General features: G+C 44.9%; 1 protein-coding gene across 5 annotated transcripts in view; it reads left to right on the top strand.

Moving 5' to 3' along the window:
- LOC135550721 (protein KIBRA-like) overlaps positions 1-20,179 on the top strand; it is a 35,017-nt gene extending 14,838 nt beyond the window's left edge. For 3 of the 5 annotated variants that reach the window (XM_064981774.1, XM_064981776.1, XM_064981773.1), the window contains 14 exons: positions 3,947-4,189; positions 5,491-5,580; positions 6,950-7,545; positions 9,048-9,168; positions 9,791-9,961; positions 10,203-10,395; positions 10,720-10,857; positions 11,010-11,074; positions 11,421-11,604; positions 11,912-12,082; positions 12,418-12,510; positions 15,349-15,579; positions 15,992-16,110; positions 16,612-20,179. In XM_064981774.1, coding sequence (XP_064837846.1) covers positions 3,947-4,189; positions 5,491-5,580; positions 6,950-7,545; positions 9,048-9,168; positions 9,791-9,961; positions 10,203-10,395; positions 10,720-10,857; positions 11,010-11,074; positions 11,421-11,604; positions 11,912-12,082; positions 12,418-12,510; positions 15,349-15,579; positions 15,992-16,110; positions 16,612-16,678 — 2,482 coding nt within the window. In that variant the 3' untranslated portion in view covers positions 16,679-20,179. The remainder of the gene's footprint in view (positions 1-3,946; positions 4,190-5,490; positions 5,581-6,949; positions 7,546-9,047; positions 9,169-9,790; positions 9,962-10,202; positions 10,396-10,719; positions 10,858-11,009; positions 11,075-11,420; positions 11,605-11,911; positions 12,083-12,417; positions 12,511-15,348; positions 15,580-15,991; positions 16,111-16,611) is intronic. The other 2 variants (XM_064981777.1, XM_064981775.1) reach the window with 1 other exon arrangement.
- The last annotated feature ends 218 nt before the right edge of the window (positions 20,180-20,397 follow it).

Below are 20,397 nucleotides of genomic sequence, written 5' to 3'. Positions count from 1 at the left end.
GCACCAGATTTGCCAGTTCTTGCTGTGAGATGTTACCCCACTTTTCCACCAAGGCACCTGCAAGTTCCCAGACATTTCTGGGTGGAATGGCCCTAGCCCTTACCCTCCGATCCAACAGGTCCCAGACGTGCTCAATGGGGATTGAGATCCGGGCTCTTCGCTGGCCATGGCAGAACACTGACATTCCTGTCTTACAGGAAATCACGCACCGAACGAGCAGGATGGCTGGTGGCATTGTCATGCTGGAGGGTCATGTCAGGATGAGCCTGCAGGAAGGGTACCACATGAGGGAGGTGGATGGAACTTCCCTGCAACGCACAGCTTTGAGATTGCCTGCAATGACAACAAGCTCAGTCCGATGATGCTGTGCCACATCACCCCAGACCGTCACAGACCATCTACCTCCAAATCGTTCAGGCCTCGGTGTAACGCTCATTCCTTCGACGATAAACACGAATCCGACCATCACCCCTCGTGAGACAAAACCGCACTTCGTCAGTAAAGAGCACTTTTTGCCAGTCCTGACTGGTCCAGCGACGGTCGGTTTGTGCCCATAGGCGACGTTGTTGCCAGTGATGTCTGATGAGGACCTGCCTTGCAACAGGCCTACAAGCCCTCAGTCCACCCTCTCTCAGCCTATTGCGGACAGTCTGGGCATTGATGAAGGGATTGTGCGTGCCTGGTGTAACTTGTGCAGTTGTTGTTGCCATCCTGTACCTGTCCCGCAGGTGTGATGTTTGGATGTACTGATCCTGTGCAGATGTTGTTACATGTGGTCTGCCACTGCGAGGAAGATCAGCTGTCCATCCTGTCTCCCTGTAGTGCTGTCTTAGGCGTTTCACAGTATGGACATTGCAAGGTATTGCCCTGGCCACATCTGCAGTCCTCATGCCTCCTTGCAGCATGCCTAAGGCACGTTCACACAGATGAGCAGGGACCCTGGGCTTCTTTCTTTTGGTGTTTTTCAGAGTCAGTAGAAAGGCCTCTTCAGTGTCCTAAGTTTTCATATCTGTTTAAAAATTTTTTTTTGACCTTTTATTTAAACAGGTAGGCTAGTTGAGAAGTTCTCATTTACAACTGTGACCTAGTCGAGATAAAGCAAAGCAGTGCGACACAAACAACAACAGAGTTACACATGGAATAAACAAACATTTAGTCAATAACACAATAGAAAAGTCTATACAGTGTGTGCAAATTAGGTAAGATAAGGGAGGTAAGGCAATAAATATGCCATAGTGTGGAAATAATTACAATTTAGCAATTAAACACTGGGGTGATAGATGTGCAGAAGATGAAGTAGAGATACTGGAGTGCAAAGGAGCAAAAAAATAAATAACTGTATGGGGATGAGGTAGTTGGATGGGCTATTTATAGATGGGCTATGTGAAGTGATCTGTGAGCTGCTCTGACAGCTGGTGCTTAAAGTTAGTGGGAGATATGAGTCTCCAGCTTCAGTGATTTTCGCAATTTGTTCCAGTCATTGGCAGCAGAGAACTGGAAGGAAAGGTGGCCAAAGGAGGAATTGGCTTTGGGGGTGACCAGTGAAAGATACTTGCTGGAGTGTGTGCTATGAGTGGGTGCTGCTATGGTGACCAATGAGCTGAGGTAAGGTGGGGCTTTACCTAGCAAAGACTTATAGATGACCTGGAGCCAGTGGGTTTGGCAACGAATATGAAGCGAGGGTCAGCAAACGAGAGCATACAGGTCGCAGTGGTGGGTAGTATATGGGGCTTTGGTGACAAAACGGATGGCACTGTGATGAACTGCATCCAATTTGCTGAGTAGAATGTTGGAGGCTATTTTGTGAATGACATCGCCGAAGTCAAGGATCGGTAGGATAGTCAGTTTTACAAGGGTATGTTTGGCAGCATGTGTGAAGGAGGCTTTGTTGCGAAAAAGGAAGCCGATTCTTGATTTCATTTTGGATTGGAGATGCTTAATGTGAGTCTGGAAGGAGAGTTTACAATCTAACCAAACACCTAGATATTTGTCGTTGTCCACATATTCTTAGTCAGATGCTGGACGGACGGGCAGGTGCGGGCAGCGATCGGTTGAAGAGCATGCATTTAGATTTACTTGCATTTAAGAGCAGTTGGAGGCCACAGAAGGAGAGTTGTATGGCGTTGAAGTTCGTCTGGAGGTTAGTTAACACAGTGTCCAAAGAAGGGCCAGAAGTATACAGAATGTTATCGGCTGCATAGAGGTGGATCAGAGAATCACCAGCAGCAAGAGTGACATCATTGATGTATACAGAGAAAGGAGTTGGCCCGAGAATCGAACCCTATACCACCCCCATAGAGACTGCCAAAGGTCCGGACAACAGGCCCTCCGGATTGACACAAGGAACTCTGTCGGAGAAGTAGTTGGTGAACCAGGCGAGGCAGTAATTTGAGAAACCAAGGCTGTTAAGTCTCCCGATAAGAATATGGTGATTGACAGAGTCAAGCCTTGGCCAGTTCGATGAATACGGCTGCACAGTATTGTCTCTTATCGATGGCGGTTTTGATATTGTTTAGGACCTTGAGTGTGGCTGAGGTGCACCTATGACCAGCTCTGAAACCAGATTGTATAGTGGCGAAGGTACGGTGGGATTCGAAATGGTTGGTGATCTATTTGTTAACTTGGCTTTCGAAGACCTTAGTAAGGCAGGGTAGGATGGATATAGGTCTGTAACAGTTTGGGTCTAGATTGTCACCTCCTTTGAAGAGGGGGAGGACCGCGGCAGCTTTCCAATATTTGGGTATCTCAGACGATACGAAAGCGAGGTTGAACAGGCTAGTAATAGGGGTTGCAACAATTGTGGTAGATTATTTTAGGAAGAGAGGGTCCAGATTGTCTAGCCCTGCTGATTTGTAGGGGTCCAGATTTTGCAGCTCTTACAGAACATCGGCTCTCTGGATTTGGGAGAAGGAGAAATGGGGAAGGCTTGGGCGAGTTGCTGTGGGGGGTGCAGGGCTATTGACCGGGGTAGGGTTAGTCAGGTGGAAAGCACGGCCAGCCGTAGAAAAATGCTTATTGAAATTCTCAATTATCGTAGATTTATCAGTGGTGACAGTGTTTCCTAGCCTCAGTGTGGTGGGCAGCTGGGAGGAGGTGCTCTTATTCTCCATGGACATTAGTGTCCCAGAACTTTTTGGAATTTGTGCTACAGGATGCAAATTTCTGTTTGAAAAAGCTAGCCTTTGTTTTCCTAACTGCCTGTGTATATTGGTTCGTAACTTCCCTGAAAAGTGTGACCTTAATTGCCTACCGTCTGTAAGCTGTTATTGTCTTCAAGACCGTTCCACAGGTGCATGTTCATGAATTGTTTATGGTTCATTGAACAAGCATAGGAAACAGTGTTGAAACCCTTTACAATGAAGATCTGTGAAGTTATTTGGATTTTTACAAATATTCTTTGAAAGACAGGGACCTGAAAAGGGGACATTTTCTTTTTTTGCTGAGTTATATAAGTAACAAGTAATAAAGAGCAGCAGTAAAATAACAATAGCAAGACTATGTACAATGCTGCGGGGCACCGGTTAGTCAAGGTAATGTGTACATGTAGGTAGAGTTATTAAAGTGACTATGCATAGATAATAACAGAGTTGCAGTGGTGTAAAAGAGGGAGCAGGGTGGGGGGGGGGGGGGCAAAGCAAATAGTGTGGGTAGCCATTTGATTAGCTCATGAGCACTTATGACTTAGAAGTCATATCTCTTTTAAACCTTCTCTCCTCCACACGATTAAATAGAACTTAAGTAGCCTTAGAAGAACCCTTGGCTTGTGTGAGCCGGAACTGCTCGTAGGAACCTGTTTACTTTTTTTAGTAGCATCAGGCTGCTTGATGTACAAGTACACCCCCTGGACTCTAGTCTATTGCAGGGCCTTAGAAAAGGAGAACATATAAATACAACATAATAGAACATTAAATATACACTCTCTATGCTCACCTCTCTCCACCTCCAGGATTGCCACCATCGAGGTGCAGATAGCCAAGCTGGACAGTGAGGCGTGGCCAGGGCTGCTGGACCCAGAGCGTGACCGCCTTATCCTCATCAATGAGAAGGAGGAGCTACTCAAGGAGCTGCAATACATCAAGCCCTGCAAGAAAGTACCCAATGACCAGGATAAGATAGAAACACAAAAGAAAAGGCTTGAGAGAGACCTGCAGGCTGCCAGGGACAACCAGAGCAAGGCCCTGACCGAGAGGTGAGGGGAGAGGATTTATAGCTACTTGGCGGGGTGCAAAGTCATTGCAAACATTGTGGGCAGCAAACACAAAATTGTTTAATTAGAACAGTGTGAGGCTAAATTGTTTGGGCAGTAAAGGTGGGGGAAACCTTGGTCAGCATGGGGCTTATAGACAATGAGTGATCACTCCTTCCCTGGGTAAAGTCACGGCCAGGGAAAGAGGGATAAATGAGAGAGGGAACAGAGCTGCACACCAGGAAAGCATCATGGTCACATACAATAATACAGGAGATGAAATTAGTCACTCTCTTCTCAGTGAACTTTTGCCACTTTTTGGAGTTTGTGTTCCATTAGTCAGCACCTCACAAAAAGAGTGCATTTTAAAATTTGTTTTATACAGCACCTGTTAATGCTAGCGAGGGAACAGGTCAGCGGGGCTGTTGCATTAAGGAGAGAGGAGGACATTGGAACCCCGCTGGAACTAGGCTACAGTATATTCACTGACAGGGAATAGATAGGCAGAGCAAGGCCCACTGCCCTGCTGATAACAACCTACTGTACTGTGCTTTAACTGCAGTGAAAAGACATGGTGTAAGTAATATGACTGTTACATAAACCCAGAAGGTGTACTCCCTAATGGGGACCTGGTGTAAGAGTTACTCCAAGACACACAACACTGCTCTTTATGTTGTGTTGGATGCTTTGATCCGCATAGCCTTTTTTCATGACATTCCTGGTTCATGGTTGTGATTGGATCATAGACATTGATAGTGTAGTGTAGAAGCCCCTCCCCCTAGCCTCTTACTTGGAACTAGCCTTCTCTAAGGTCCATACTTACTGTTTAGTGGTTGGAAATCTGCACTCTGGATGAGGTAACCAAGGAGAATATTCCAATTAGGCCTATTTTTGCTCTTTCTCTTCTATTTCTCTTACTTTCCCATATATCCTCTTTCCTTTAATTTTCTTTAAAAAAAATCTCACTCTCCCCCACTCATCACTCTCTCCCATATGTAACTCGAGCATCACAAACAGGGGATGTAGGGTGGACGCAAAATAGCCTTTTTTAAAACAAGCTCGTTTAATATTTGAATTCAGAAGTATCTGCTCGTTGAGGAAGAAAATAACCTTTAGCTCTTATAACTGTTTATAATGCTGTAATTACTCTAGTTTGTAAGAACATTGTATTAAGTTGTAATTATGTAATTATATGGTCATGTAGTTGATTGTTTTTTCTGATTACCCAAGTAGAATAGGGCCTGTTTCTGCTGCTTGCATTATCATTTTTTTTTACCTTTCTGGTGTTTTGTCTTTTCTATCAGATTAAGATTGCACTGTAAGAGGAACAAGCTGGTGAGAGAGCTGGAGGAGATGGTTCGCCTGGCCTCATCATTACACACTCAGCTCAAGAGGTACATTTACTCACCTAAAAAACACATTCAGCAACTGCCACCCAGCTGTAACACAGCACTACCATGCTGCCAGTTCAGGAGGCACAATCGCTTAAATGTATCGACTTAAAATGTAAACTCCTATTGCACGACTGAATGTGCACATTCCAAATGAAAAATTAATCAGAAGACCTTGGAGACATGGGCAATGTTTTAACTGTGGAGGGCTTGGAATTTTAGATTTACCTCACAACCTGCCTGGTGCCTTGAGCTTACCCACAACCCTTTGAGGGGAAGGAGTCAAACTTCAATCCAGGGTCTTCAAAGGTCTACATCCACCTCATCTTAAAGGAGCGTCTTTCATGTATAGAGCTCCATAAATTCACATAAGATTCTAGACTACAGTATTTTATCTTCTGAGTGGCTCGTATGATTCATTCAGTTCTATGAGGGACTGTTGGTCTTAAAAGAGAATGAGAGAGGGATAGGACATTGCGTATTTAACCTTTACTCTAAAAGCTCAAGATTTGTCCTATACTTTAGTCACTGTTTTTGTAAAGTCAATTTGAATTTCAGCTCTGAAACAGGAGTGTGCGTTTCAGAAATGGACTCTGAAACTGAAGCTGTGTTTTATAAGATGTGATGTCTCTGTAAGATAGTCATATATATTAAAGCTATTTTCAAAAGGCGCTCTCCATATTCTTGTTTAATCAAACAAATAACTTCAACAATAGTGTTAGTCTCTTTCTCTCTGTTTTTGTTCTTATCATGCATAATTCATCCTGTTTCTAGCTGATATACATCAAAGGGCTGAGATGCAGAGAAACTCCCCTGTGTCTTTCCTAATGAGCTTGCCTAGCTTTAATTACTATGTTTTCTGTCGAGTAGACACTGCATTGGAAGTTACTGAGGGCCAAAAGATGGGGGAACATAGAAGAAAATGAGGAAAATTTGGTTGGAGTAACCTCCTAGCTCTTCTAACACTGTGGTCCTCTCTCTCCCTCTCCCTTTATCCCCGTTCACTCCGCTTTTCGCTACATCCTTTTTGCTGCCCCCAATTTTCTCTCTCTCTCTGCCCTCTTTCTGTATTGTTCTCTTCTCCTCCCCATCCTGTCCTGATTTTCTCTCTCTTCTCTCCATCTCCCCTCTCTGCCTTCTTTATGTCCAAATGTTCTTTCCATCTCCCTCCCTCCCTCCCTCCCTCCCTCCCTCCCTCCCTCCCTCCCTCCCTCCCCCTCCCTCCCTCCCTCCCTCCCTCCCTCCCCCTCCCTCCCTCCCTCCCTCCCTCCCTCCCTCCCTCCCTCCCTCCCTCCCTCCCTCCCTCCCTCCCAATCCAACCCTCTCCTCTCTGCCTCTCTCTCCTCCCTTCTCCCCGTCTCTCTTCCTGCAGTCTTTCGGCCAGCACACTGTCGTGTTCATCAGGCAGCAGCCGTGGCTCTCTGACCTCCAGCCGGGGCTCTTTGGCCACCACGTCATCCCTGGGCTCCACCTCCTCCCTGAGCTTCACAGATATTTACCTGGAGCAGCCTGAGCTGGGAGACCCAGACTTCCAGAACAAATTGGACTCCCTACTGCAGGACGGTGGCCCGGGGGTCAGCTACCGGCCCTCCAGCTCCATCACCACCATCCACGAACACGAAGTGGTCGCTGGGGGAGAGGGAGCGGGCGACAAGGGGGGTGTTGTCGGTGGGGGAGCAGAGGCCAGAACCAGGCTACAGGCGCTGAGACTATCAGAGACGCCAAGGTCGATCAGTTCACTGTCGCCGAGGTCTTCGATGTCGTCACTCTCGCCGCCCTGCTCGCCGCTGGTCACGGACTCTATATTCCTCTCCGGGGAGAGGTTTGCGGGAACAGGGGGCCCAGGTGGGGGACTGGACATGGAGCTGCATAGCAGGCTGACTGAGCTGGGGCTGGACAAGGAGGAGCAGCAGCACCCTGGAGGGGTGGAGCAGGATGCCACTACCATAGCTGGAGAGATGTTTAAAGGTACAGTCACTTTCTGTCTATCTGATATTATTTAAGCTCTCTTAATATCAGGAGAGTGACTGTATTACCTGCTACTGTAGACTTGTGTAGTGTTGGTGTATAGTGGACCTCATGTCCATTGTGAACCGTAAAGAATGAATATGTTTAAGATCCACACAAAACGCATTACAAGTTATAGAAATATCAAGTGTTAGCAACACACTAAGATATGAACGTAAATATACACTGAGTGTACAGAACATGCTCTTTCCAAGACATAAACTGACCAGGTGAATCCAGGTGAAAGCTATGATTCCTTATTAACGTCACCTATTACATCCACTTCAATCAGTGTAGACGAAGAGGAGGAGACGGGTTCAAAAATTATTTTTAAGCCTTGACAGTTGAAACATGGATTGTGTATGTGTGCCATTCAGAGGGTGAATGGGCAAGACAAAATATATAAGTGCCTTTGAACGGGGTATAGTAGTAAGTGCCAGGCGCACCAATTTGAGTGTCAAGAACTGCAACTCTGCTGGGTTTTTCACACTCAACAGTTTCCCATGTGTATCAAGAATGGTCCACCACCCAAAGGACATCCAGCCAACTTGACACAACTGTGGGAAGCATTGGAGTCAGCATCCCTGTTGAATACTTTTGACACCTTGCAGAGTCCATGCCCCGACTAATTAAGACTTCTCTGAGGCAAACGGGAGTGCAACTCAATATTAGGAAGGTGTCCCTAATGTTTTGTATACTCAGTGTATATGGGTGATGTAGTAGGAGATGTTTAGTTGCATAATGACAAGCCTGCACAGTGTGACCTAGAGAGAGAGACAGGGCTGTATTAGCCTGCACAGTGTGACCTAGAGAGAGAGACAGGGCTGTATTAGCCTGCACAGTGTGACCTAGAGAGAGAGACAGGGCTGTATTAACCTGCACAGTGTGACCTAGAGAGAGAGACAGGGCTGTATTAGCCTGCACAGTGTGACCTAGAGAGAGAGACAGGGCTGTATTAGCCTGCACAGTGTGACCTAGAGAGAGGGAGAGAGAGACAGGGCTGTATTAGCCTGCACAGTGTGATCGAGAGAGAGACGGGGCTGTATTAGCCTGCACAGTGTGACCTAGAGAGAGAGATGGGGCTGTATTAGCCTGCACAGTGTGACCTAGAGAGAGAGACAGAGGAGAGGAAGAGAAGAGCTGTATTAGCAGGCGCTTGTGATGTATTGGACTGAAAGGTCAGGCTTCCACCTCATCCACTGTAGTAGGTGTGTGTGTGCACCTCGTGAGGAATTCAAGGATTGCACCTGAAACCTGATTGCCAGTGGGGGCACACCGGGGTGAGGAGGGAGAGAGAGGGGGTTAAGTTACAGCCCACTGTTAACTGTATGGCTTACTCCAGCTATGCAACTCTGCACAGGTTCCCATGACCGCCATGGGGGAAAGGTTGTGACAAGGTGTTTCTCTACACTCCTCTTCTCCTCCCTGTTTTCCTCTCCTCTTCCAACCCCCTCTTCCCCTAGATGCCATAGTGCAAGCCAGAGGGACGGTGGGGGCGGGGCCTAAGAAGATGGGCGTGATGTCAGCAGTGTCTGATGAGTCGGTGGCGGGTGACAGCGGGGTGTATGAGCCCTCAGAGACGAGGTGGGTATAGTAGAAGGCCATTGGGTCACCTGGAGGAGAGGTGTCTACCTAATTGCTTTATTCTGGAGCAAGACTTAAGACCATGTTCAGTAGCCTGAACCTTCACGGATAGTAATGGAAAGATGGTGCTTCATTAACACCCCTATCCTAACTAATGTTAGAAGGGTGTGCAGTATATACAGTAATTAAGGTCAAACACGATATTGTAATTTTTGGGGGATTAGGTCAGGATACCCAGTAACTTCTAGATGTGTATGTAAATCAAGTTTTTCAGAAAGGTAGAACTCAAATTGGAGAGGTTTGATCTGATGGTTTATCTATTCATGTATCTATTACTATTAGAAAGAGACAAGCTGTCTGCAGTACTATGTTTTGTTTGAACTGTTTGACCCTAGAACCTGAGGGCCATAACTGATGGCAACATACATGTCCCTGTCATAACTTACTGTGGTGTTTGAAGTCTGGTAACCAGATCTGTTCAGACTGATGTCCCCAGTAGAATATCAGTGATATGACTTCAAATGGAAGGTTGGTGGCTAAAGCACAAACCAAGTTTTGCTTCCTGGTACTGTATTTGATAGCAGCTTTGTGGATCTAACCCTGTACGTGTCACTTTTCCCAGGTCAGTCCTCCCTGCAGAGCTGCTGCTGGGCTATGAGGAGAGGGGAGGACCACTAGGCTGTGCCCAGGTCAGACTGGGCCTGAAGTACGAGGTGAAAGACAAGCGCTTCACCATGTTCGTCATGCAGCTCTCCAAGTGCAGCGTCCTCGTACTGCCACCAGACCACAAAATGTATATAGCAAAGTTGCCTTTTCTCTTTGCTTTAGAAGTGAATGACTGTCATTACTTGGCTATTCGAAACACCTTTTCAATGACTGTGTGCATATGCTGTGTGTGGATGTCTTTGTTCCCACTTCTCATCAATTAGGTTTGTTTGTATTGAAAGTACTGTATGTTTCCTCTGTCCTCAACTGTATACGCATTTGTGTGTACATTGTCTTGAGGTGTTTAACTGTGTGTGTCTCCTCCATAGATACATCCGTGTGGCGGTGCTCCCGTGCTCAGAGTCCACCTGCTGCCTCTTCCGGACGCGCGGCTCTCTACCCCAGGACATTGTGGAGGTCAACGAAGTCTTCGGTGTCCAGATGGCCCACAATGCCCTGCGGCAGAAGACCCTGAGGGTGGACATATGCCACACCAGCCTGTCTGGCCGTGAGGAGTGTCTTGTGAGTGTAACGACTGTCCCTGGTCTGTCACTCATCTCTCAATTCAGCATCAACATAACAAACAGTCCACACCCAGACAGTGCAAACACTTGTACGTGGTGTATTTGCTAAGTGTACATTGAAATTCCAATGTATACCTTTTAGCTTTCCATTGTGTTGTCATCGTGTCATATGACAATGGTTTATTGCTGTTAGTGGATAAGAGCTTTTTGTCCTTCCTAACACTCCGTACTGTCTCAAGCATGAAAGTTGGTTACAACAGTGTGTAACATTGTTCTGTAGACTGCCTTTTAACTATTGTATGGCTTTCTGTCCTCTGGGCAGGCTGTTGCTCAGATAAGCCTGGCTGATGTCAACACCTCTGGGGAGAGATGTGTCAAGAGCTACAACCTCCTCAGCTACTCCTTCATGCCCCAGATCAATAACAAGGACAAGACTGGGACGGCTCGGCAGTCTGAAAGGGTAACATAGACATTCATTCATCTATAGCAATGGCCTGCATTTCAAAAGGACATTGATCTGTTAAGGTGAATCTGTATGGAAGTGTTATGAATGTGTAAACATACTGTATGTAATGAATGCATGTAACAGATGAGTAACAACGTGTGTTCCAGAGCTCTGTCCCCACCACAGAGAGAGTAGCAGGCAGTCTGGAGGGTGACCCAGAGGAGGATGAATGGTGAGCTCTCCCTTCACTAACAGAACCTTTATCCTGTTATTCTCCTCCCCATTATAACCTCTACAGAGGACAGGCCCTTCTTCCGTACTCGTCACGGTCAATGAGGGAGATCTTGTGTCTCACACACTCACCTCCCCCAGTTGAATAATTGTTCCCTCCCTTCCCCCTCTCCCATGAGAAGAAGCTCAGACATTGAGTGTAGTTTTTGAAAGCCCAGAGGCACACTAACCACCCCTCCTCCCCCACAGCCCCTCTCATGTAGAATGGGCAAGGTGAATAACTGACAGGTTGCTCTCTCTCTCTCTCTCTCTCTCTCCTTACCTCCCTCCCTCTGTCGGTCTGATAGTGTTTCAACCCTGTACAGGCACAGTGAAGAGCTGGAAGGTGAAGTGTTTGAAGACCAAGAAGATGACCACATAGAGGGGGCAGGACCTCTAGAGGAAGAGGAGGGGCTATATCCTGACAGCAGCCATTGGGAGGGAGAGGAAGTGACAACCAAACCGACTGGAATAGGAATCCTGGCTGAGAGGGCATGTGGAGACTCCATTAACTGTTATAAATACTACTGTATATGAATACTATTTTATTTGATATTATTTGACCTATTTCCAGATGATGTTCAATGGAAGTATTTGAGTAAAAACATGTGTGTTCATTTGAATCAAACTCAACAGTTCTGCAAACTCATTGATATGCAGACTAACACATGTGCTGTATGACTTGACTACGAATGACTTGATCAGAGTTGGAACTGAACATATCAGTACATTTGTAAGCCAAGATTGACTATGTAAAACACAGCCTTCATTGTAAACTGTTCTCCTGCTCCGTCCCCAGGTGAACAAGGAGACCAGTACCAGCCACCACCACCATGTCTCCTCCTCGGTGGTCCGGCCAAAGGAGCGTCGGCCCCACCATGTTCCCCAGCAGAATGCCTTCTTCCAGGGCAACACCATCATCCGCTCCAAGACCTTCTCCCCTGGGCCCCAGAGCCAGTACATCTGCCGGGTGAGGACAGCCACTCTAGTGCACACAATACATGGACATATTTAGTACACATCTAGTATATAGTAGCACATATCTATGCTAGATATACATTTATATTTGTACATATCTACTCAAAAAATCATTCAGACAAACTGATTTATTTATATAGCCTCTAACTATAGCCTCGTTTTTTAAATGACTGAAATGTTAAATACAGTTCACTCTGACTACTGTTTTCATTTGTGCTTAGCTTTGAAAAGCATCCCAAACCCAACGGAAGCTGTTGTTCATGCCCTTTTTGTTCCAACTTTGTTTTCTTTCTGTTTGTTTTTGCCGTTCTACTTTGTGATGATCAGATCAACCGCAGTGACAGTGACAGTTCCACTCTGTCAAAGAAGTCTCCTTTTGTCAGGAACGCATCAGAGAGACGCAGCATGCGCATGAAGAAGGTAGAAACTACCCACTTAGTATCCATCCCACAAAAGTACATAGATCAGGGGTCACATACAATAGAGATTCTGTCTATCGGTCTATATTTCTATGATATAAATACCAATTTATCTTTCCATTTCTGTCTTGTTAGCCAAGGTTCTTAGTATAACAAGCACATTTTCTTCCTGTTCTGTCTGTCCCTGTCTCTGTGTTTCTCTCTCTGTCTCTTTCTCTCTGTCTCTCTGTCTCTGTGTGTTTGTTTCTCTCTGTCTCTCTTTCTTTCTCTCAATTCAATTCAAGGGGCTTTATTGGCATGGGAAACATGTGTTAACATTGCCAAAGCAAGTGAGGTAGATAATATACAAAAGTGAAATAAACAATAAAAATTAACAGTAAACATTACACATACAGAAGTTTCAAAACAATAAAGACATTACAAATGTCATTATATATATACATACAGTGTTGTGTACTTTAACTATTTGTACATTTTTACAAGGGAAGATAAATAAGCATAAATATGGGTTGTATTTACAATGGTGTTTGTTCTTCACTGGTTGCCCTTTTCTTGTGGCAACCGGTCACAAATTGCTGCTGTGATGGCACACTGTGGAATTTCACCCAGTAGATATGGGAGTTTATCAAAATTGGATTTGTTTTCAAATTATTTGTGGATCTGTGTAATCTGAGGGAAATATGTATCTCTAATATGGTCATACGTTGACTAGGAAGTGCAGCTCAGTTTCCATCTCCTTTTGTGGGTAGTGTGCACATAGCCTGTCTTCTCTTGAGAGCCAGGTCTGTCTACGGTGGCCTTTCTCAATAGCAAGGCTATGCTCACTAAGTCTGTACATAGTCAAAGCTTTCCTTAAGTTTGGGTCAGTCACAGTGGACAGGTATTCTGCCACTGTGTAGTCTCTGTCAGGGCCAAATAGCATTCTAGTTTGCTCTGTTTTTTTGTTAATTCTTTCCAATGTGTCAACTAATTATTTTTTTTGTTTTCTCATGATTTGGTTGGGTCTAATTGTGCTGCTGTCCTGCGGCTCTGTGGGGTGTGTTTGTGTTTGTGAACAGAGCCCCAGGACCAGCTTGCTTAGGGGACTCTTCTCCAGGTTCATCTCTCTGTAGGTGATGGCTTTGTTATGGAGGGTTTGGGAATCGCTTCCTTATAGGTGGTTATAGAATTTAAGAGCTCTTTTCTGGATTTTGATAATTAGTGGGTATCGGCCTAATTCTGCTCTGCATGCATTATTTGGTGTTCTACGTTGTACACGAGGATAGTTTTGCAGAATTCTGCATGCAGAGTCTCAATTTGGTGTTTGTCCCATTTTGTGAAGTCTTGGTTGGTGAGCGGACCCCAGACCTCACAACCGTAAAGGGCAATGGGCTCTATGACTGATTCAAGTATTTTTAGCCAGATCCTAATTGGTATGTTGAAATTTATGTTCCTTTTGATGGCATAGAATGCCCTTCTTGCCTTGTCTCTCAGATCGTTCACAGCTTTGTGGAAGTTACCTGTGGCGCTAATGTTTAGGCCAAGGTATGTATCATTTTTTGTGTGCTCTAGGGCAACAGTGTCTATATGGAATTTGTATTTGTGGTCCTGGCGACTGGACCTTTTTTGGAACACCCTCCTTGGTTGGTGACAGAAGCAGCAGATCATCAGCAAACAGTAGACATTTGACTTCGGATTCTAGTAGGGTGAGGCCGGGCGCTGCAGACATTTCTAGTGCCCGCACCAAGTCGTTGATGTATATGCTGAAGAGGGCGGGGCTTAAGCTGCATCCCTGTCTCACCCCACCTCACTGTGTGAAGAAATTTGTGTTTTTTGCCAATTTTAACCGCACACTTGTTGTTTGTGTACATGGATTTTATAATGCCGTATGGTCTACCCCCAACACCACTTTCCATCAATTTGTATAGCAGACCCTCATGCCAAATTGAGTCGAAGCCTTTTTTGAAATCAACAAAGCATGAGAAGACTTTGCCTTTGTTTTGGTTTGTTTGGTTGTCAATTAGGGTGTGCAGGGTGAATACATGGTCTGTTGTACGGTAATTTGGTAAAAAGCCAATTTGACATTTGCTCAGTGCATTGTTTTCATTGAGGAAATGTACGAGTCTGCTGTTAATGATAATGCAGAGGATTTTCCCAAGGTTACTGTTGACGCATATTCCACAGTAGTTATTGGGGTCAAATTTGTCTCCACTTTTGTGGATTGGGGTGATCAGTCCTTGGTTCCAAACATTTGGGAAGATGCCAGAGCTAAGTATGATGTTAAAGAGTTTTAGTACAGCCAATTGGAATTTGGATACCATCAACACCACAGGCCTTTTTGGGTTGGTGGGTTTTTACTCTCTCTCTCTCTTTCTCGCTCTCTCTGTGTTTCTGTCTCTCTCTGTCTGTCTCTCTGTACGTCTGTCTCTCTCTGTGTGTGTCTTTGTCTGTCTTTCTCTCTTTCTCTCTCGCTCTCTTTCTCTCTCTCGCCCTCTTTCTCTCTCTCTCTCTGTCTGTCAGTGTCGGTCTCTGTTTCTCTCACGTGTGTATGTTCAAACTGACAGTCTAGTAGTGCAGTCGAGTCTCAGGCTGTGGCCACATTAGTTATTCTCAAAGGGAGACATTTACATTTTTGCTTTCCTAGACCTAGCCTTCAGTAAAAGTGAGTCTTAATATTTAATGGCTGGTTTAATTTTTAATGCGGCTTGACATTCTCTGGCCTCTAATGCTGGGCCCAGAAGTGAACTATGTTCAGGACAGGGAGGACTAGTGGTAGGAGCCGCTTTGTCTCCCTGTACCTCCTTATGTGTGTGAGGAAGAGGGACGTGTGAGAGATCACTATCCCACCATTTCCCCCCAGCCCTCGGTGCCGGTGCGGAGCCTGGACGGGCTGCTGCGGACCAGTCTGGACCTAGAGCTGGACCTGCAGGTGTCCAGGACGCGCCACACGCGACTGGCCCAGGAGCTGCGTGTCCTCAGGGAGCTGAAGGAGCAGCTGGAGAGAGCCCGGCAGCAGGGAACCAGAGATCTCCCCACCTGGGTGCAGGATGACGAGCGCTTTCGTCTGCTTCTCAGACAGGCTGAGAAACAGGTGGGAGATTATTATTTATTTACCTTTATTTAACTAGGCAAGTCAGTTCAGAACAAATTCTTATTTTCAATGACTGTCTAGGAACAGTGTGTTAACTGCCTTGTTCAGGGGCAGAACGACATGTGTCATGCACAAAGTAGGTGCCCTAACTGAATTGCCAAAGCTATAGTTTGTTAACAAGACATTTGTGGAGTGGTTGAAAAATGAGTTTTAATGACTCCAACCTAAGTGTATGTAAACTTCCGACTTCAACTGTATACTTTTTATTATGAATCATTGTTCTAATACACACCTGTGAAATATGAAGTGAGGTGTTAGAACAGCATCTATCTGTTGACTGGCCAGGATTTGTTGTTTAGGCCTATTCTCCAACTTCTCTCTGAGCGTCTCTGTGGTGATGTTGTGTCTGCAGACCCGTGAGGAGCAGCTGCAGGAGCAGAGGGTGGAGAAGATGATGCGTGCTGCGGCCAAGGACGTCCACAAGCTCCGAGGCCAGAGCAGGAAAGAGATGCCTGAGGTCCAGTCCTTCAGGTCAGTACTGTAGAATACATTACATTACATTACAGGGTACAGCAACAGTATAGTGTAACAGACCTCTTGTAAGAGCAGTTGGTCCATTAATCCTTGTCTCTTTCCCCATGTATTAGATGAATGACAATGTTTAAATTGTATATAGCTTCCCTCACCCAGGTCTCCAAGCATTAGGTTCAGTTGGAAGGACTATGATTTGTCGTCCATTCCGTTTGTATACCTGTTAGTCTAGGAATATAAGATTATATGGAATTTTAAATTGGGAAAATGGCTACGATATGTATTGGATGTTTCTCCATTTTAAATTTCAGGACCAATGCTAGTCCTTAGTTGACTGGGATTAAGTAATTGACGCTGGCTCTGAAGCAACTGAAAGACGTTCGCCTCAGTGAACACATCCCAGCAATGAAAAATGAAGATTTGCTCTGTTCACTGTAGAAAAAGGGAGGTTAGTTCTGGTTTTACGCTCGTGAAGATAAGACTTTTCTCTTCTGATTTCAGAGAGAAGATGGCCTTCTTCACTCGAGCAAAGACCAACATCCCTGATCTGCCTGTCGACGATGTGTAGCGCATTTCAAGTATTCCAGTCTTAACTGCTGTTTCCAAGCAGATGACTCTGACGCAGACTTCTGGTGGTATTATGAAGAATGGAGAATAATAAAATAATAATGTATAGGAAAAAATACCGTCACATTTTTTTTTAGATCTCAGAGTTGCTAATCTGTATAGTTGTTTGTGTTAGCAACTAGAGCATTGTTTTCTTCCACTCTCTCTGTAGCAGTATTGTTACTGTTACTAATAAGCGGATGTTGGAAGAGACTGTTAGATGTTTTATGGTAAAATCGTAATTCCAATACACACCAGCCCTTTCTGTGTGGAATTTGAAAAGATAAAGAGAGATGCTGTTCTGTTCTTTAGCCAGGACCACTTATTTGTTGTAGTCTAAGATGTGGATATTGACCCCCAGAGGTACTTTACATTATTTATAGCACAACACATCTACAAAATCAATATTGTTATTGTATGATGGTGTACTATGACCGAATGTGTGGTTGTACAGTATACTGAAATTGGCTGTCTGTCCCTAGTCACACTGCACATGGTTCTCATAGTAACCCTCACTGGTGCACACACCATCTCTCAGCATTGTGTAGGAAGTGCACTGACTCTCACCTATACTCAGGTAGTTTATTGGATAGTTTGTGCACTTTTAAAATGGTAATCTATAAAAGAGGATGGAGGCGTTGAAGAAGTGGGAGGAGTGCTCCACTTCAGGCTGGAGTGATTGTTGAATCACCGCCTAACAAAGCACATGATTGTGAAAGACAAAAGAAGTGGAGGGGAGAACTCTTGTATTTAATGAAGATCATTGCTGGTGATAAACTCCCCATTGACTGTATGATTTAAAATGGTAGTGAAGTGATCCAAAAACCATGGAATGACTGAGGACTCTAAAGTATATCTTAGCCTAAATTTTGATCACTTTTCCTGCTCTCATCCCTTTTACCCCTTCCCTTAAATTCTTTGTAACTGGACATTTTGAAGACCCATACAAACAGTATCCCAATTGTTCTTCTGCTATCTTTTTTTTGCATCTCTCAACTGGACTTTCTATATGTAAACCTTACCTTATCACACTAACTGGGATATTTGTCGATGAGCCCCCTTCCAAAGAGGATCTTCCCTTCCAGTCTGGGGCAGTACTAGGGACCCCTGTTACACTGGCAAAGCTTTAGTACATACAGAGATGAATAAGATCAGGTCTGCCTCTGTATCCATCCTGCATGGAGCATTGTCTCATCAATGACCAAAGGAATTGGTGAGACCGCACAAACAGATCTGGGACGAGGCTACACTTCTAGTCTAGCAGCCATGTTTCCCAATATATCTCTCTGTAAGCAGACATGACAAAGTCCTCCTGAGGATTTCATTTTATCTGCATGGTGCTCTCTATGTGCCAGAGGTATCATTGAACTGGCTTACTGTTGCAAGTACATATCTGGCTCTGATTGATCACGTCTGTGATCTTCACAGGCGACTAATGGTGTCTGTGTTAATGAAATGTGATGAAGAAGTGAAATGTGTAAGTGGATCAACTGGCAGTACAGGGAGAAATCAGAGGGCTGTAACTAGGCTACTGGAAACAGTACAGGGAGAAAGCTGTAGACTAGATCAGAACAGTCAGCTTGCTACTCTCTCTCTCTGTAAACACTTAATAATGGATGGCATTTCAGATGATAGAGATGTCTTGGATGTTGGTTTGAAGGGGTGGTCATAAGGGGATATGTACAAGGGCCCCTGTTCACATGCTGAACACATGCAAATGTCTGGAGTGTTTTGGTGATTTTAGATGTTTGAGATTAGTTTTGCTTTTCATCAAATCCTACTCTCCCACACCCTTTTTTATGTTTAACCAAACATGATTGTATGATACCAATTATATTAGGCCTGAATTACAATCTACTGATATTGGAGTAGCCTACTTTTCAACAGAAACATAGCTAGCTTCTTTCCCTCTCAATAGAGCACTTTTTAGCACCATATGTAGAGAGCACCCCAAGATCTGATATACAGTCAGAGGCCACTTAAAGCTCAATACAAGATTAGGCTAGTTCGAACTCTGTGGTGATGTAGTGATTTGTCCAATCCACAACAGCCAGGATAACATTGAGACAGGTTCATGCTTCATAGAATGTTGAGCATAATGACTCGAATATGGAGAGAAGTCAAGAGTGGAATGAAATCACATGCCCAGCATCTCAATTTGTATAATAGCACAAGACCTTAGTCTGATTTTTTTGATGGTCATGAATTTGCACTAATGTTCTGCAAATGATGGGTAGAGATTCACTTGTGTCCAGTGTCTCACCTCAATGGATATTGCTCTGTAGTTTGAATACATTCCATGTTTCATACCCTTTACAGATAGAATAATACCCCGATTTGAACATCCAAAATTATTTTCTACTCCACTCCATACTAATAATGTTAGATCAGACAATTGAATTCCTTCACTGCCTTTTTTCCTTACTGATAGTCTGAAGTTCACATGCCATTCCATAATGCACTGGTTGTCTTTTGCCGCAGCCTTTGGTTTCATGGCGTTCGCAGTTAGTTTGCATGCTGCCACATAGTGTGTGGTCAATCGCGTTACACGTCAAAAAAAGAGAAGTAGAAAAAGGAACATATTGCACCACCAACTAAAAGGCGCTGCATAGTCAATCTGATGTCTGCATTGTCCGTGCAGCATTTATGGTGATCTGGCCTCTGCAGAAGTCGGGGCATTCATGCTTCGCAGAGCAGTGCAGAGCTGTTGTGAAGGATGGGGTCAAGGAAGTGAGTTTGTGTTTATACAGTTTGTGTTCATAAAAATCACCACCCCATTCCACTACTTTCACCCTAACTGATCCTACACTAGGCCTGGGAGGACGGGACTCTTTTCGCTGCCTCAGCATATGACACCTTCTGTTCTACTCTGACCCTGGCAACCTCAACCTGTCTTTCTTGCATCGGGCACTTCTAATCCCCAGCAACATGGGCACCTCCACAATGGACACAAATTTTTCCCCCACTGATACTAAACATTCCTTTGTCACTTGCCCTCCTGCACACTTCTCACATCTCAGAATCTCCCTCCAACACACTGCTGCAATATGACCATAAGTTTGGCATCTGAAACACAGTGGGTTCTGCACAAAGGCTCTCACGGGAAAGCTGACATATCCTAACATTACTTTTATCAGGTGAAAAGGACAGACAGCATCTTCTGAGTTTCACCACGCTTGCCACCGGGTCTGCGTCGCAAATGGCGGGCATCACAGATGCAGAGAATCTTACATTTCAGTTGCTCCACCTCTAAACTTAACGCCACTCTTGTAATCGCTCCTTTCAAACCTCCACCACATGTGTTCTGTCTTTGGCCCAACCCATCAGTTTCTAGACAACCTGAAATATGTTGCATTTGGTGAAGTGTCAGGAACGTACGCCAATCCAGACCATAGAGATAGAGGAATCATCTTTGTATCGGCCATTTTTTTTTTTTTTTTAACCTTTTATTTTACTAGGCAAGTCAGTTAAGAACAAATTCTTATTTTCAATGACGGCCTAGGAACAGTGGGTTAACTGCCTGTTCAGGGGCAGATTTTGTACCTTGTCAGCTCGGGGATTTGAACTTGCAACCTTTCGGTACTAGTCCAATGCTCTAACCACTAGGCTACCCTGCCGCCCCAGTGCAGAGCTGTTGTGAAGGATGTATGTGACAGCATGGGCTGCGCCATTGGGGCGATT

The sequence above is a fragment of the Oncorhynchus masou genome, chromosome 12, assembly GCF_036934945.1.
Source record: "Oncorhynchus masou masou isolate Uvic2021 chromosome 12, UVic_Omas_1.1, whole genome shotgun sequence".
Classification (NCBI taxonomy): domain Eukaryota; kingdom Metazoa; phylum Chordata; class Actinopteri; order Salmoniformes; family Salmonidae; genus Oncorhynchus; species Oncorhynchus masou.
Note: the sequence above shows the minus strand (reverse complement) of the source record. Positions and strands in the feature narration are given on the sequence as shown.